The 18,357-nt window shown below is 38.5% G+C and overlaps 1 protein-coding gene across 4 annotated transcripts in view; it reads right to left on the bottom strand.

Annotated features, from left to right (window-relative positions):
- Positions 1–1,239: 1,239 nt before the first annotated feature.
- The window catches only part of GLCCI1 (glucocorticoid induced 1), a 53,612-nt gene continuing 36,494 nt past the window's right edge, over positions 1,240–18,357 (bottom strand). For 2 of the 4 annotated variants that reach the window (XM_059473398.1, XM_059473405.1), the window contains exons 5-8: positions 17,016–17,168; positions 10,920–11,130; positions 5,210–5,330; positions 1,240–4,143 (exon numbers count right to left, since the gene is read on the bottom strand). In XM_059473398.1, coding sequence (XP_059329381.1) covers positions 3,798–4,143; positions 5,210–5,330; positions 10,920–11,130; positions 17,016–17,168 — 831 coding nt within the window. In that variant the 3' untranslated portion in view covers positions 1,240–3,797. The remainder of the gene's footprint in view (positions 4,144–5,209; positions 5,331–10,919; positions 11,131–17,015; positions 17,169–18,357) is intronic. The other 2 variants (XM_059473413.1, XM_059473419.1) reach the window with 1 other exon arrangement.

Below are 18,357 nucleotides of genomic sequence, written 5' to 3'. Positions count from 1 at the left end.
TGCTCAAGCTAAGATCTTATATTCACAAAACAGGGACTCAAAGCAAAATTTTTTCATTAGCTCTCTACTCTCAGTGCTTTTCAGACTCCTTGTTTTGGCTTTGGGGAAGACAGAGGCAGTAAGTTACACACAGTCCACAAAGTGTGGCTCATATGGAAAAAAATCCAAAATGTGACTAACCAGGCAAGGCCTAGGTTCATGGGACACAAACTGCACCACCTCTCTGCAGGGCAAGCTACAGGCTTTTTTCAAAGTATTTCCTGAGAAAACACCCTCTCACCCAAAGACAGCCTGAAACTGCTGCAGCCAAATCCATTTAGGGGACAGGATGGTCACAAAATTACTCCTAGGAGTAATCCTTCAAGCTGATGATGAAAAGGCTGAAATGAAGCCATTTCTGACTGAAGGACACGAAGCATTCCCATAGGTGGGTGGGATCACAGAACCACAGAATATCCTATGTTGGAAGGGACCCACAAGGGTCATTTAAGTCCAGCTTCTGGCCCTGGACTTTTAGTTAAGTTCCAGTTAATGTTTTTAACACAGTCACATAAAAACTTTGTAATCTTTAGGATGCTGAAAACTTAAAATTTCCACTGACTGGCGACAATAAGCATTAATCTGTTCTTGATGGTTATTGCCATAGTACTCTTCAGTAAACACTGATTTTGGAGGATTTACATGTATTTAAATATTATCCTTCTTTCTTCCTCCTTACCCCCCACCCCCATCTGGAAAGAATTATTCTGCAAGTCGAATGACAATCATTTGAGTCATACAAAACAACATGAAATCAAGACTGTCAGTAGATTTATACCACATCCTTTAGGAGTTTAGTTTAGTTTCACATAGTGAAACATCTAATGGCTTTCATAATTTTCAACAGATAACTTGAAATTAGCCATACCACAAACACAGCAGCAGATACACAGTTTCAAACAACTCTTAACTGATTTTTTTCCTGTGCAATGTTGAAATAGAGTATGCTATTTAAAGTATATTTAAACATTCAGCTATTTTAAGGGGTTTTTCCCACTCCTGAGTACAGTATTATGTAAAAATCAATAGATAAAAGACTATCTTGTTCTAGAAGACACAGCACACTTGTCATACATGGTTGGCATTATTCTAGATGTAAATTTGGAACAATATTAAAATTTAATCTCCTTCTATGGTGTTCTATGTACAGTTTCCAAAACAATGAAATGAACCACTGCTTTTGTGTGTTGTCCCCACCACTTTTTTTTTTTTTTTACTATAATTTTTATTTAAATAAGACACAGGAACTTCTATACCGAAAAAAATACAAAACAAAAGCCACACATTTCCTTGTGTAAAGCAATATTGTGTGATAACTTGAATACTGTTCAGCACAGTGGCTAGAAATAACAGTACAACTATGTACAAAATTTTAAACAATATTTGACAAATTTCTACAGCTGAATGTAGAATACAATTGAGATAAACAACTGCTGGGAAATTTACATGGCAAAGCATTAGCTTTAACACATTTGGTTCAAAATCTTCAATTCTGCTAAGAACAAATGTGCATTTTAATTAATATTTAGTTTCTCATGGAAAAAATATAAAGAACATGTAATGGCATTGCAAATATTGTACAGAGTTCAGCACTGATCTAAAAACCACTCATCGTATCCCCTGGTAACCTAACACAAATAACTGAGACTACAATGTCATATCTGGACATAGCCAGAGCATAAAAAGGTCATCATACGGCAATGTTAGTCTAGAAAGAAAAATATTAAAAGGAATCAATACTTACGAGTACTTCCTCCCCTTTATCTTCAGTCTATAAAATATATAGTGTTTTCACCTAGGCCTGAGATTAGTAAGGTTAAAGATGGCTGCTGTGTTTCAATAAGCTTTTTCACATGAAAATGGTTAGAGACAGACCTCTCTCCTACGTTTTCTGCAAGGGGAGTCCAAAAACAGTGGATGTTCTATAGGCTGCGAATTCCACCTTGTAAGACAGCGTTAACAAAAACTCAGTAATAAAAAGGAAGCAATGCTGTATCTCCAAAAAAAGCACATATCTAGTGAGTAGTTACTGGTGGCTCACTCTCATCCCCCTCCAATCTCATCTTCCAAAGCAGAAGAAAACATAAAAGAGCATGTTTAAATGCTCCTAGTAGCTGCAGGCCACTAATCTCTTCAACTCCTGGAAATGGTGAACCTTATTCTCTTAGGAGCAGACAGCATACACGCAGTTCCACCGAGCTGAAAGCAATGGAGCAAGAACATCAAGTTTATTTTGCCTTTGGGGTCCTCTTGGTATCACAGGAAATTCTCTGAAAGCAATGCTCCTCTTTTTCTAGCACAATAGAAGAGTGTCACAAACCCAATCTTGCCATGTTCTATTTTGAGACAGTGTCCAGCCTGCAAAACCAGGATTATTTTACATGGATTTTTCTTTTATTTACACTTAAGGAGGGGGGGGGAAACACACTTTTACACACACAGCTTAAGTAACTGAAAGTTATGGGAGAAGCTTTAAGTAACATAAACTTAAAACTATTGTTTTCCCCACCCCTCTTAGAACACCCACTTGCTACTTCTGGACTTTCATCCAAACACAATTACTCACTACATAAATAAAACACCACTCACCTAACACTGCTCAACAAAATCTGAAAACCTATTTCCAACCAGCAAATGAATGAACATTTCCAAAAGAGAAACTAAACATTAATTTGACTTTTAGACGGTAACAGTAGCATTTCACATCCTTAACTGCCAACAAAAACCATGAGAGGAAATCCCCAATTTCCCCCCCCCCCCCCCCCCCCCCCCCCCGCGTGAAACCTAAAAGAATTTCTGTCCTTTAACAAAAACATTCTTGTCTTTCAAAATCCTCTCACACACAATGTGGAATGTTTCTCATGTATAGCCCAGTACTGAACACTTTATTTGCAACAGTTTAACAGTCATTAACTGAGCAACACCTGAAACCTTTAAATGCCACAATTTTACATCTATTGAAATGACAGTAAATGCAACAGTTGTTTTACTTGTAAGCACATGACAAAGTGATATACATCACAGATTTGCTGGTTCTCCTCATGTTCACCCATGTTCAGGGTCATCATCCACCTGGATCTGAATGCACTTATTCCAAGAAAGTGGAATGTAATGAGGAAATATAATGCATAAAACAAGGAAAGGCAAAAGAGTGATGTTCCCTCTTTAGCTTTGTAGCTGTAAAATATTTTATATTCCAATATGATATACATTCCAAGTTACCTGAGTTTACACTTCAAGAGAAGTACCTGAAGCTAGGCCATAGGGTGGGCACTGTGCAACTGCTGTGGCCATTTTTTTTTTTTTTTTGCATTGTGTGTATTACAGAAGTTAGAAACATAAACACCTGGATCAATTGTAAACATAATCCTGAAGTACAGTATTTTCCATAGGACACAACACAGCAAGACATTTTCTATTCAGACAGGCAACATTTTTTTATATATAGAGAGAGCTTATTTATACTGTAGAATTTGAAACAGAACACAGGACACAGTACTAATCTGGTCAAACGTACTATGAAATGCATAGTCTCCACTTGAAACATTTCATGTAATATGGATTCTGCAGGCATTACTGCTTTCTCACAAAAAAAATGCCAAATATGGATTCTGTCCCTGCCAAGAACAGTGTTGAGATATTTTTTGAATGCTGCTAAGTATTCTGTGGTGTTCTGAAAGGTTGCCACCTCATGCAGATGTATCTGAACTAGGATCTCCTCCCTCCTTGTCTGGGGCAGAGGCCTGCTCCACCTTGCTCTAGATCAACACGTAGCTCTGAGGAGAGGAATGCTCTTCAGTCTGAATCTCCTGCAGGGGCGGCTGCTGCTGCTGGCACGGCTGTACCGGGGTCTCTGGGGAGTCCATTGTGCTGGTGTCATCTGACAGAGACGAGAAGGAGACCCGGGACGAAAGCTGCTCAACAGTCAGGGTGCTCAGAGCTGTGCTTTGAGCCGAGCTGGGAGAGTTCTTCAGCGTCAGGTCTGAAGCGGGAAGGAGGGGGCCCAGGAGTTTTACAGGACAGAAAGCTGATCCGGTTGGGATGAAATTAACCTTGTTTTTGTCAGGACATGAAAAGAGAGGGGCTGAGACAGGCTGACGAGACCTACAACGAGAAAAAAGATTATATATCTGGCCAGCTGAGATGCCCTTCACATTGTGAACTTTGTGGTTCTATACGTTGCTAAAATGTGAATGACAAGGAATGGGATTAATTGGACAGAGGGGCAAACATCTTCCATATTGGTAGTCAGCTAACTGATCCACAGCATTAAAAATAGTACCATCACAAAAAATGACTTGGTAATTACTGGACAAACATGCAAATTCCAGCACGAAAAATCTGCAGTACATATGCACATGAAAAAATGCCATGATTAATTTAGAATGGCACAAATTCTTCTTTGATAAGCGATGCAGCAACAACACATTTAGTTATTTTAAATTCCTTTGAGGACCTCCACAAAACAGACCTCTCATTTCCCATATTCCATAATTTGTCTGGAGGCTTTTTCCACAATCCAACATTGCTCCCTTTACCACCCAGAAGGCAACGAATGCTGCTACAGCAAGAAACATCCCCTCCTTAATTCTTTCATCCACAGGAGCTTAGCATGCAACCTCAACAGCATGTGCTGTGCTCAAATACTGCTGGGTCTAGGGAAAAAAGACATGATGTCCAAGAGTTTCATTTCCAATTTCTTGCTCAGCAAAAATATTGAGCAAAGTCTATGCCATAAGCATACTACCATCTACAAACACTTTCAGTATGTTTCATTCCATTTTCTATGTTTTATACACATCAAAATGCAACCTATGCTTGAAATGGATAATTATGACAAGGGGAGTTTTTGCTTAAGCCATGAAAATTTAAAATGTTAAAAAAATACATGGAAAGAGGTTTATATAAATGCTTAGGAAATTAATGTACCTTATCTTTCCTGCTTAGATTTTTGTTGCCTTTTGTAAACGCACAAAAAGAGGTAAAAGACTCCATATTTTCTCTTCACACCAATGTAAACACTTGAACTTCTCTGTTGCACAAACTATAAGAATAGTTTGCTCCTGCAAAACCCATCAGCTGGAATAGTTTATTCATCTGCAGTTGAATAGGCTCAGTAAACAGGTTTACTGCTTTGCAGATACCAGCTGATATAAAAGGCATTACTTACGACATTTCCTCAAAGACCTTCACTCGCTCACATCCCTCTGGGGGCTCTCGTTTGAACATGTAGCTGTTGTTTGGTTTGGGAGATGAGGCATACTTGGGCAACGGTGAGCTACTCCCACTGTCTGAAAATTTAAAGCAGTTATATTACTAGAGATTGAGAGTGCTTTTTAATTAAATTCGATTTCCAAACAAGATGCCTTTTTTCACAATTTAGCCACTACGCTGGTTTGCTTCTACCACAACGCTTCCTTTATTGCAGGCTACTTCTAACACCCTTGTATAGCACATTTCTTCTGAGTCACAGCTTCGGTGCAGCAGCAATCTATTGTATAACAACACGTAACAGGAGGATATTTTTATCCAGAACACTGCAACTGGAACAAAGCAGAGCTGTGATCCTGGAAACAAATACATTCTTTATTACATAGCTCAAAAACCGCAAATGAACAAGGTAATATGCATAATACATGCAGAAGAATTAAGAGTGGTAATGATAAAACACCTTCTCACTGTATAAACAGTGTACACAGCTTGTATCTTATTTTAAAACATAATTCTTCACTGGAATATTGCCTTATTAGCCTCATGAGCAGCTCAGAAGTCAGAACTAAACAAAACACATTTGTAACACAGGTACTGCTACTTTATCATTACAATGTCTTATCTCACTTGCTTCACAGTTGTGAAGTTGCTTTAGAATCTAGAATAAAACTTCTACAGTTTAATTCTCTCATCACTACTGGCTATATAATACAGGTATTCTTCATAACTCCAGCTACCTGTGTGTATTTTAGCCAGACACGCTTAGAATTAAAGGTGAGAAGATCTAGGACAAAAGGCAATGGGCAGATTTATTTGTACTTCTCAGAAAGTATAAGAGAAGGCTCAAGTCTGGTAATGATAGAAGCACAGAAGGTTCAAATCTTTGGATTATGGAAGGGTTCACTTTAAACAGTCATGCTGACAACATCATAGTAAATGCATTAAGGAAATAAAGTAGGTACAGAAATATCTATCCACAGAAAATTAGCTTTCTCCAGCTGCTTCTACCTTTTCAAAGCGCAACACCTCTCCCAAGGTAGTATTATTGGTTCCCTATTCCCTGCTTAGGATTTCAATTAAAAAACGAAATAGCAAAATTAATGAGGACCCACCAACTTACAAATACACTTTAACTGGAGAGAAATAGCTGCTCTTGCTTTAGCCCTTTTCAAGTCTTTCCACTCATGTGGGGTACATTATTTTTAACTCAAGTTTATAGCCTTTGTTTACTTCTCTGCTGTGCATGTGTGTTGCTTTTTCAGCTATCCAAAGCACTACAATCTAACTTCACCAAAGTGGAGAGATTTGTCTTTAACAGCTTGAAAAGAGTAACTACACAAACTATTATATTACCATGACTCAAATACTAAGGCTAATCATTAGATGTTTTGAAAGATTTCTGCTTCCTCTTACAAGAAGAAACAAATCGACTCAAATGTCACACTTCCTTTTGAAGATTTATTATGCAAGATATGAGATGAAAAATAATGTTGACGTGAACCTCAGTAGCATATTGATTATTTAGCTCTTTCCTGCTTTAGAGTGAATACAGAACTTCTATTTACAGAATTTTTGGTGTTAACTACGAAGGCAGAAAATGCTTAGAGACGATACAGATATTTGCCAAGTTGGGAGCACGATGGTCCTGTTGGCATTTTTCCACTGTTGGCCCACACCACTCATTCCAAACACAGAAATCATTAACAGAACCCAGACAGTTTGTTTCCTCCTGCTAATATTTAAAATTGAACATCCAAGTTTCTATTTAAAAAATTAGAGACATAAAATGTACTACTGTTCGTTCCACTGCATAGTGGAAAACCATGGCAGTACACCCAAGTGAAGAATCAAACAGAATTCAAAGTTAAGTCAGGTCTTGGAAGATTTAAGAGTCTTGTCTACTAGCCAGTTCAGCTTTCAATCAAGTTTTTGGTTTAGTTAGCCCTGCCTGGCTGAAACTTTATACGTGAGACAGCTGCTGAACAAGTATTTCTCTTTATCCTCCCTGCTTTTAAAGCTTGTGAAGTTGTTGGATTTTCATTTTGCCCGAACACAGGGCACGCGCTGTTGGAGAACTGTGAGGAGACTCGCACATGCAAGCTGGGCCTTGGGCAAGAGCAGAAGGGACTGGGAGCACAGGCCACCAGTTAAGTGCAAGAGGTGGCATCCACAGCTTAAGCCAGATCCACTTGTGCATCCTGTGGGCTCTGCAGCGCTGAACTGTCCCATCATTAACCCCTGCCCACACGGCACATCCATGTGCGCTGTCCCGGGTTTGATGGGCGCGCTCGCTGCTCCCCCAGGCCGCAAGGCCGAGCCCTCGGCTCCCTCCAGCAGGGGGCGCCCTGCCGGTGTGACCCAGCCCACCCATCCCATCCCATCCCATCCCACCCCATTGCATTCCATCCCATCCCATCCCATCCCGCTCCATCCCATCCGGCACTGATCCTGGAATCTTTAAAGGGAGTTTCCCTCCCACAAACACACAACAGAAAATATGGAGGCTTATCACGCCGAACTTCTGGACACAAATTTAAAACACATATATTCTGTTATCTAGAAAACATTTTAAGAGTGTAATTCAAACACTACTAATGATACTATTTTAACCTTAATACAGGAAATAATATCTTGCACATATTAGAACAACAGAAGAGGGTAACTAAAAAACAATCTGTAGAGCAGTTTTTTGAGTGACTGTACTTTAAAAAGAAACGGCCAGTGAGCCTTGGGATTACTTTTGGTAGGTTCAAAAATTACTAATAAGACTATCCAAAGACTCCACTAACAACTTTCCTTTAAAGAGCTATGAATCAGATGCCCAGAATTTAACAAGGATCTTCACAAGCATCTTCACAAGCATGTTACCTGGAAGAGCCTGCTAGCAACAGTGGGACTACTAAATGCTGCCTAAATCAAAATCCCTGAAAAACAGGGTATACAGTTTATATTTGTACAAAGAAACCCCTCCAGATTTCATCTGGTTATACCTTCAGATGCCTTTGAATTTCACCTCTGTCACAGTTGCTGAGGATGCTATGTGGGGCTCTGAATTACAGTTCCATGGACCAGAGTATCACAAAACAGATCTAGTGCAACCAGTAGTTTTAATACAAAATCCAGGTGCCATGAAAACACATTCTTTCCCAACCCTTCCTTGTCTGCTCTAATCAACACTGTGTAGTATCACTGCTCTATCCAGAGTAATACTGTCAGCCTCTTCTGAAAATTAGCTTTCACTCGCTTTTGAAAAATTCAATTATTTAACAGCCTCTTGCAGAAAGGTAAACCCACCAGTTGATAGAATCCAAAGGGCAGCTGGGAGGGCCTCAGGCCAAAGCACAGCTTTGCACAAAAACTAAAAGATGCTTTAGGAATGTAAAGCAGTGCTGTGTCTGTACAGAACTTTGGCTCCTCTCACTGCCTAGTCTCTCAGTCAAACTAACCTTCCTTTCCTATTCAGCAACACACCCCACGACCATTAGTAACACCAGTAGCTCCACTTTTTAATGGTAAATACAAGTTATTTTCATCAAGAGAAAAACTAAGCCTTTACAAAAGTAACAAGAAAAGGTCACCAAAACATCTACATTTGGTTACACAATGCATATTTTCAAACTTAGCAGGCCTCACAAAAAATAGCTGATGGTTTCATTCTAGCTCACAAAAGCTTTTAAAATGAAGGTGTGAAAACCTTCCCAAGTTTTTATAGTAAAGAGCAGTTAGCAGCCACAACAAATGTAATAAACCATCCCTCAAACTCGCTATTCTGTTGTAATTTACAGCCACATCCCTCATTTATCCATAATTTAATAATTTTGAAGCAATATTCTAATTCAGAACAAGTGGCCTGTAGTATTTAGATGATACGAGAGCAAAAAGCACCTTTTTGACTATACTACTGCAACCTCTGAAGAAATTACTTTCTCTTGGAAAACTGCTACATGTTTTCCTAGTTTTTACCTTGCCCTTAAAAACTTAAGTTCTGATGAGAAGTTCAAGGTTTTATCTTTCATACAGACAGTATTATGTACCTTACTTCAACCAAGTTGAAAGTGCCATTATGATGACGTAAAAAACTGGCATCACCTACACACTTCTCCTGGAGAAGACTTTTGATGCAAGCCTAGCATTAAAGGCAGTCTTAAAATCAAAATCCACAAATAAGGATCTATTCATAAATTTCACTCGATTCAGCTGTTCAAAAAAACCAAGGCAAGAGATAAAAAGCCTTGAAAAGCATTAAAAAGGCTAGATGCACTATTTCAAACTGTCTTCACTCACTACTGCCAATAATGTACCAGTGAAAATTCCCATTACTGTGATAACGGAGTACTGACTGAGAAGGAATTATTCATTTCCTTGCTTTTTAACTTATATTTGTTATCAGGACATATATGAACCAATTTACCTGTCAAGATGTTTTTTCTGTGCTAATACTTTAATAGATGTTTCTATAGTGATTCAGTCTCAACAACATATTAAAATTCACATGCATTGTATAAGAAAGGAGTATGGTGGGGGCAAGCTAATAACACTTATTTTTGGAGCATAGCCAACTCTCATTTTGAGGTAAGACTTCTACTTTAATGTGGTTAACTTGCATACACCCACCCCCAGTTCAGGATTTGGGCAGATGGATTGTTTTCCACTATTTCCTTTTAAATCCAAGATGTAGGAAAAAATACTTTTCAGAAATCAAGAAAAGTGTTTCTCCTGTTGACTTCCCCAAGCCTAGTCCCAAATTACTTTAACTCTTAATAAACAGACAGTATTTACAAAAAAAGCACTTAATCTTACTTACAACCTCAAAACTCTGCTATCTTTAGCCCAGTGGTAAATAAAATATATCTCAGAAGTTTTCATTTCCTCTGTGAAACTTACTCCTCTTAGCTTGCATGATTTACCCAAATCCTACATCCTCCATACTGAGTCCATGCTTCAGCTAGCTGACCAGAAGCACAAGGGTAATTTTATTAGTAAACAGTTGTCAAAAAAACCAAAGTCCTTTTTACACTGGTGCCCATATACTCATACTCCATAGTCTGTCAGCAATTCTTAATTCCTGAAACTCCAGTTGTACTCCCACTATAAAACCAAACAACATTTTACAGACTTCGAAAAAAACGCAGGATATTGATAAACGCATAAATTACTCAGAATTTTTGAGCTGTTATGCAGCATACACAGAGAAGTAATTACCCTCCACCAGGCTGTTCAAACAGGTATCTGAGCTCCTCATCAAACAACTCCTAGTAGAATGTAAGAGTTCAGAAGTAGAGTTCTTTTAAAAGCAGTCCAAAACTTCATCACCATTTTCAACAGCAAGCAATTCACCTACAATAAATATACAGTCTACCACAAACCTTACTGAAACCTTTCTTAAAGTTAAACATGTTAGAGTCTGAATTCTTCACATTAGAATCTTCAGAAATAGGTAACTGTTTGCTGTGCTCCTCTGACGTATTTATGGAAGATGTTTGTGAAGTTTCACAAACAAGAGGGAAAAAGATATGTAAACAAACAAAACCAATTTTCAGATAAATCCTCAATCCCTCCACAACCATCAAACAAAAACAAAAACTGATGTAATGAGTAAAATGAAGGTAGTTGTAAAAGCATGACATCGCATGCCTCCCATAGGTAAAGGCAGGCTATTCTACTCTCACCTTTATCACGGTCATAGAGCAAATCTTCTGTTGAACAGGGGCTGCCATCCTGAGATTCAGGAGGGCAGAAGGGAGAGACACAGGGTGAGTGGCTGCTGCAGCTGCTGCTGCGCTCCTGCACAGAGGGCGTCTGCGTGTCGATGCTCCGCGTGCTGCTGCTGCGGTAGTGAGCGGGCAACGGCGCCCGCCGCCCGTCGGGGATGTCCAAAGGCTGCAAGAGAAACAAGAAGTTACCCAGAAAAGATCAAACTCACCAGCAATGCCGGCCTGCAGCACCCGTCAGCAAAGGCCTTAAGAAGAACAAACATGGCATTTTAGAGAGAACAGGGAGATCTCACATAAGAAAGTAATGCAGTGTACAATGGATATAACATACATTAATTATATGGAGTACTGGGGCAATGTGCACATGTTCCAATGCAAAGTTAACATCCACAATTCAACACATGCCAGTGTTGTGTTTTTATGGTAGTTAAAAAAGCAAACCTTCCTCACTAATTATATGTAGTACTATAATTTTCAATAAAGGTCACTGCTATTATAATACAAAAACAAGTACCCCAACAGAATCGCATTTGGATAAAAGGGAAAGTAGAAAATGTCAAACACAATGGCATACTATTGCCATAACAACCAACCGAATTACAATTATAAAAGGAAACCATCCAAGTTTTGCTAGTAAGTTGCAATTCTCCAGCACAGCCCTACAATCCATCCTTTTACAGATGATGCACACATGAAGCAGGCTTGTAACAAGGCTCACAAGCTTTGTCTTGAGCCAAAGCCAGTAAGCTCTACCTGCCTGTGTCAGCCTAGCTGGCACTGGCCAGTGATGCTGCATCCCACTCTGCAACACACTGCATAGAAATGTTCACAGCAGTAGATTGGCATGCTCTACTTATTTGTCCTTCTCAATGGAAAATTATTTTTTTAATAAAGACAGTGCTGCTTTAAATGTAAGAAACCAAGTGGGAATTAGAGTCTTGCTTAGAAGCAAAGGGGAAAAAATATCTGCAAGATTTAAAAAATTTTTATTCTCACTTCAGTGAGAACTGTGTCCAAACCATAAAGAACAGCTTAAATGTTCTAGCTACAAAAAATTAATGTCTTTTTCCTTCTCACTTCAAGTGAACATTTTTTTTTTATTTTATTGCCCCTCTTCCGCATATATTCCAAAACTGTAACAGCTTGTTCCAGAGCCTAAAATTCAACCCAACACTTTTGCTAGCAATGAGGACATGATACCTATTGGCTGAGTATCACATTCTCCCCTTTTCAGCAACAGTCTACCCAGAAAACCACCACATATTACACAAAGAGGCAGACAGAGCAGAGCTGGAAGATAATTTTCTTCTTATGAGTCTTCCAGTTAGTACCATTTCGTATTTCAACTAAGAGCAAAGAAACACACTTAAGGGAACATTACAGCTGCTCCATCAAACGCCGTAAGGTTTGGGCACAGCTGTGTGGTCTGTTCCAACAGCTCAGCTCCCATTGCACATGCGTTACAACATGACTTGGTGTTCCATTCCCATCACCCCAACAGGCCCTGACTCATTCAATGCTGCAGCTCTGTAGCATTTGTTACACAGACCGAAGAGAGAAAGCAAAATTGAAGCTGCAGAAAGAACGTAGTCTCATCATTATCATAACCAAACCAACAAAGAAAAAAAGACCACTCCAAAAAAAAAACCACCACCAAAAAATCTGCCAAACAAAACAGCATTTTTATTTCTCTCTCTGCCACAAAAATCCTGTGAGATGTCAGAGAATCAACTAAACCAACCTCTGTCTTCTATAGTATCTCTTCTGGATGCCCAGTTTATACAGGTCTGATTTGCAAGTCCTCTGCATTAACAGATGCAGAAGGAAACTACAGGAGACTTAGGATTTTGAACTCCTAAAATGGAATGTATCATCCTGAGTTACCTGAACAACCACACTATAGAACCCTGATGGGATTTGTGTTTCCCCATCCATAAAGTGTAAATAATACCATCTTTCTTCTCACATAACTGTGATGTAAAGTGAACAAAATTTCAGACATGCTGCTATTGTAAAGAAGCAAAATCTCAGGCAAAAGTTCACATTTCTGACTTCAAAGCAAGGTGTAACAGTAAGCATGAGGACACAAATCTAAGGAGGAGAAGGGAAAAACACCAAACAGCTGCTCATTAAGGTCATACACTATGGTCTATGCAACAGGTAAAACAAGGATTACAGGGGGGGGAAAAAACCAGCGAGTGATCATGATCACATAATTAAAGACTTCAGGATAACACAGATGTTCTTCCACACCTAGAGGAACAATGTAGTCTCAGGCAGTCAGGAAGTATATCCCACATCACATGTTTCAATCTCCCCTGAACTAAAGCCTGAGGTACAAAAATAATCCGTATTTTTAAACACATATCTAAATATACACACAAGCAGAAAAAGCTAAAATATTTATCATTCTTTACAAGTGCAGTAACATTTATTAGGCATAAAAAAATGCCTGTTAATATCTCAGATTGCTGTGTTCTTATATTTATCTTTCCCTCATTGCTGACAAGTAGAAAAATCACCATGAAAATATCAATTATAACTATTTAGCTTGTTAAAAACTTTATATATCAAACCTGATCGATGGAAAAAAACACTTTTGAAGTTACTTTCTATGAGTCATGCCTGAACTATTCTCAAACTGAAGTTCTCACATAAGATAAGAAAGAGGGTAACTTATCTCTTATAAGATAAGAAAGAGGGTAACTAATTTGGTACAGCTGCTATTACTTCCCATAATGCCCAATGCATGGAAAACAACTAGAAATTACTGCATTCTATGTGCTATTTCTTGAGGGGTTTTTTCCAAGTATGTCATGTATTAACCTTATGTCAAATGCATTCTGACAGGACGTTTGTCCATCCCTACTGGATGCGTGTTCATGGACACAGTCACATACTGCTCTCATCTCCCAGCAAAGGCAGGAAAAAGCTGCATTTGACAACACATATGCATTTCTCAATACATTGTTACCATTCACCAACTTGTTTTCAGCATCAATCTTTTTGCTGGAAAACACCTCAACAACACTCCACTTAGAAGAATCAGGAATGCCACCAGTCTGTAAGGGCATTACCAATGGGAGTCTCCTCACAAGCTGTACATCTGTTTAGGAGGCAACTTCTTCAGAGCAAAGCATTCAACGCTATTGATTGAAAAACTTTCCTCCAGACTGGAACACAAAGGCCAACACAGGAAAGTGCTTCTTCCTGCTGGCATCAGTGAAGCCATCAATGTACTTTATAAGGTGCAAGTGCAAAAACCATAATGTACCCTAGGAAGGAACATGTAGGAAAAAAACGATTTTCAGATGAAGGCTATGAGAAGTTAACTAAGGATCCTCTGCATCTGTGCAAAATAAAAGAAGTCATTTTATTAAAAGATTAAGTTTCCAGATAGGTACATAAAACCACCTTGCCATCTCCTTCCAGAAGCATTAGAAATCAAACAAGGAACAAAGTAATCAGTTTACTTGCACAGTGTTGATAATCCATCAAAATTTACTTATTTCTAATTACTTCTGTATACTTGTTCCAGTAGAATGTTTTTCCTAACAGAAGGCCTATGAATGTGTCTGTGTTCTGCTACAGGGCACTTTTCATAATTTCCACTATTGTATTCCAGAAGAGGGAACACCCCTAATCCCTACAAAAAGCCCATCATCTTTTTGCACCTGAGTCTCCAATGATGGTGTTGTGGAATTACAATGGGACAAAGAACAAAAGGTGCAACAACTTCACAAAAACTGATCCCATCTTACAAGTTATGGCGAGAATAGAGACACACCATCACACCTTGTCAGAGTTAATCCGCAAGTTATAAAAAGAAGGAAGGAAAATATATCCAAGAATTTTGAATAAATGCATTAGAACATTAATTAGAAGTTTATTAATAAATTTGAGGAGAAAGAGGTGATTAAGAAGTGGCTCAAAAAGGACAAATTCATTTTATGAAAGCAAAAAGGGAATACCTTCAGCTAACTAAGCAAGATGAATTATGCGAAAAAATACAGCTATGGCTAAACTGCAAAGAATGAAATTTTTTGAGTATTTTGACCACTACGCAAACTCTCTAAACTTTACCTTTTAAAAATCCTATTGACTGTAATGACACAAAGACATTACTAATCCTCAACTATCTTTATGAAATACAAAAATAACTGAACAACACAAGAGTGGTTTGGTTATTTTTGCTTTTATAACTACAATTTTAACCACCATTAAGATGCTAAAACAAATTTTTTTAAACATTTCAGAGAAGTAACAGAACTAAATCAGTGTGAGTTAAGACAGAAGACATATTCCAAAGCAACAAACTATCTTTGACTGTGCTTTTAAAAGAGTTTCTAAAAATACAAAATGTTACAGCGAGAAAGAATGGCAGAAAACTGAAAGAAAAACGAACAGGATCACTAGAGTTTGGTTTCCTATGGTTTATCTTTTGTTCAGTGGTTCCTAACCTTTGACCCAGCTGCCCCTAGTCCCCCAGGCTAAACTGCTGTATTAGGAAAAAGTTCACCAGCAGTAAGATTTAAGTAAATTATGATCTTGTTATGATCTTCCATAAGCAAACAGAGAGCTTGTAATCTCACAGTGCTAGGAGTCCCACTCTAGGTCCCACAAGACCAGAGTTCACAGAAATTAACAGTTACATAGCAGGAAACACCCTCTGCCCACAAAGATGGACTTGACTTCAAGGGCAATGTGTGATTTATGACTTTCTTTTGTGTCTGAAGCTCTTGCCAGCTGAATGTTTGGAGGAAGGGTTCACGATTGCCTTGGTTGCGTAAACTGCGAGCACCTCTGGCCCAAATCCAACAATGCACTTAAGTATGTGCTTAGCTGGGTTGCTGGATCAGAGTCAGTACATTCAGTAACACAGGAGAGCTCTGCATCCCAAGCAATAAGCTGTTAAAACACAAGGACAACATTTACAAGGATGATTTGTCTGATAGATAAATGAAACATCCTCCAACTACAGGAGATTACAACCCCAGCCATAGCAACGTCAATGGTGGCACTGCAATACACACTTTTTTGTACTCTTTGGAGATGCTGCAACAAGGCTTGTTGAGCTGGGCATTCAGGCTGCATGTGTGGGTTTTTCCTTATTCACCTGGCACAATACACACTTCTTCTAAAGGGATAAGACAGACTTAGGAAAGAAAACTTAGCATAGAACTACTACTACATTCTTAAGACTGCTTTGTCCACACAACTAGGGGTCTGGAGAAGGCAAGACTACTCCAAAAAAAATTGAAGTTTACTACTGATATGAAGAACTGCAAACATAAGGTTTCAGAATCTTAAACCTCTGATGGAAGTTTTATAGCTTGATTTGTACACTGAATTGCTGTTATATGACCATTCATGAGAAAAGCACCTACAGCTTGGAGATTAGGAAAAAAAAACATGGAGTACTTTATTCCACAGCAGAAAATTTTCACTGGCTGTTCAGGAAACAGCAGCTGTAAACCAAGTAATCCACATTTTCAGTGTCATCAAATTCCTCAATGAAAAGTCCAATGCTCCAAAGCAAAGCTGCCCTATTTGTCAGTATTTTCCATACAGACATCTCCCATGACAGATCACAGAGGTTTCATGGCAGTAAAATGGTCTACATTCAGTCCATGGAAAAAAAGCATTAAAACCAAAAAGGAGAGCATAGTACTGGAAACTTACATCCTGCTCAAGAAAAAGAGTGCAAAATGAAGCAAATATAACAATCTCCTGATCTCTAATTACTTATTACTGCAGCCTGAAGTGTCTGAATGTTCTAACACTTCTCTCATGAAAACATGCAAGTTCTCTACAGAAAGGGCATTCTTAACAAGGTAGGTTTGGCCAGAAGCCCTTTAAAAATAAAAAAGAAAACTCAAAAACAAAAACCCACCATGCTAAAACACCAAAACAAAGTTTTCAAACAAACAGTTCTTTGAAGAAAATTATTTGTAATTAAAGAACCAACGAAGGTTCTTTAAGAGGAAGGTTTTCCCTGTGTTTACAGATTACAAAGAGATAACAACCATAAACATGTTACTATATGCTTACCTTGGATACCTCTTCTTTTCCACTGTTCTCCTTAATGAATACTTTTTCCAGTTCAGGGCTTATTCCTTCTACATTACACGGCACACGTGAAGCAGTTGATTTTGGCACTGAAATGCTTGACAGTGGCATAGGGACAGATCTGGAAATACAAGCCTAGAAGGCAGACAGCAACATAATGTAAAGATGGAAAACAGAATAAAGGCAGAAATCTGAGACCAAAACGAAAAGCTTAAGTAAGAAGGTGTGTATTAATTTTGCCATTTAGAAGATCATCTTTACTTGGTGAATTTAAATAAAAACAAATGCCTGTATAAATCAAAAGCTAATAAAATCATCTCTCCTTAAGTCAAAGAAGAGTTGTATAACCAAAACACTCCATGACTTCACTTGGTAGTTAATAGACAGGTGTATGTACTTTCCAGAGGAACAGACTAAGGTTTACACTGCAGGGGGATGGGGAGTGCATGGGGCCCTGATGCTAACTGGGATCCAAAAGGCCTTTCATAACATTCCTAAAGCTTAATGACTCAACCAAAATATTCACCTAATGCACTTTTACACTCTTTTGGTTGGTTTTAGTGAATGCAAAATAAAACATTCATTCAGAACCTTTAATTTTATTAGCTAATACCTTTTCAGAACTTTATGTTAAAGGTCTTAAGAGAAATCATCTTGACTTTAAGAAAAAAGCATCTAAGTGAGCACAAGTATGATTTTCAGAAAAGGCTGTTGAGTGGAGCTCTGTTACCAACAGGAAACATTCCTGAGATTGCACTGAGTCTTGCACACTCAACCTTAAAAGCTTCACCTTGGCAGCAGCTACACACACAGCCATGAACAGTCTCATGTGTCAATCAACTTGTTCTCCTCCTCCTCACAGAATCACAGGATGCTTAAGACAAAATGTAAGCATTTTTTGAGTTCTTATCAAGTGCATCTTGCACAATGTGCAGCTTCCAAGGTGCAAGTCTTTTGCCTGCAAGCATTCTCTGATTGCCAGAACACACAGCCTGCAGAATGGCTTTATCAGAGAACTTCTTCCTGAGAAACCAAAATGTCACATGAGCAATGACAAAGCGAGCTCCAAGTACTAAACAATGTTTCTCCACAGCATATGTCCTAGGTGGGTTTCAATCTGTGTCAAAGACTGTCTGCTATGTGACTATAATGGCACAGGTACTTGCAACAGCTTACTTTGAGATGTAAAGCAAAACCCTTTTCTATGTCAAATGTAGTAGGATCCTTTGTTATGAAGGCTAACAGGTTCAGGAAGAGCATCAAATTCCTATTGTCTTCCTGCATTAGGACCACAAGATTTTTATCCCCATAGAAGGAATGTAAG

The sequence above is a fragment of the Ammospiza nelsoni genome, chromosome 1 (genome assembly GCF_027579445.1).
Source record: "Ammospiza nelsoni isolate bAmmNel1 chromosome 1, bAmmNel1.pri, whole genome shotgun sequence".
NCBI classification, from domain to species: domain Eukaryota; kingdom Metazoa; phylum Chordata; class Aves; order Passeriformes; family Passerellidae; genus Ammospiza; species Ammospiza nelsoni.
The sequence above is the reverse complement of the archived record's forward strand: the minus strand, read 5'-3'. Positions and strand labels throughout refer to the sequence as shown.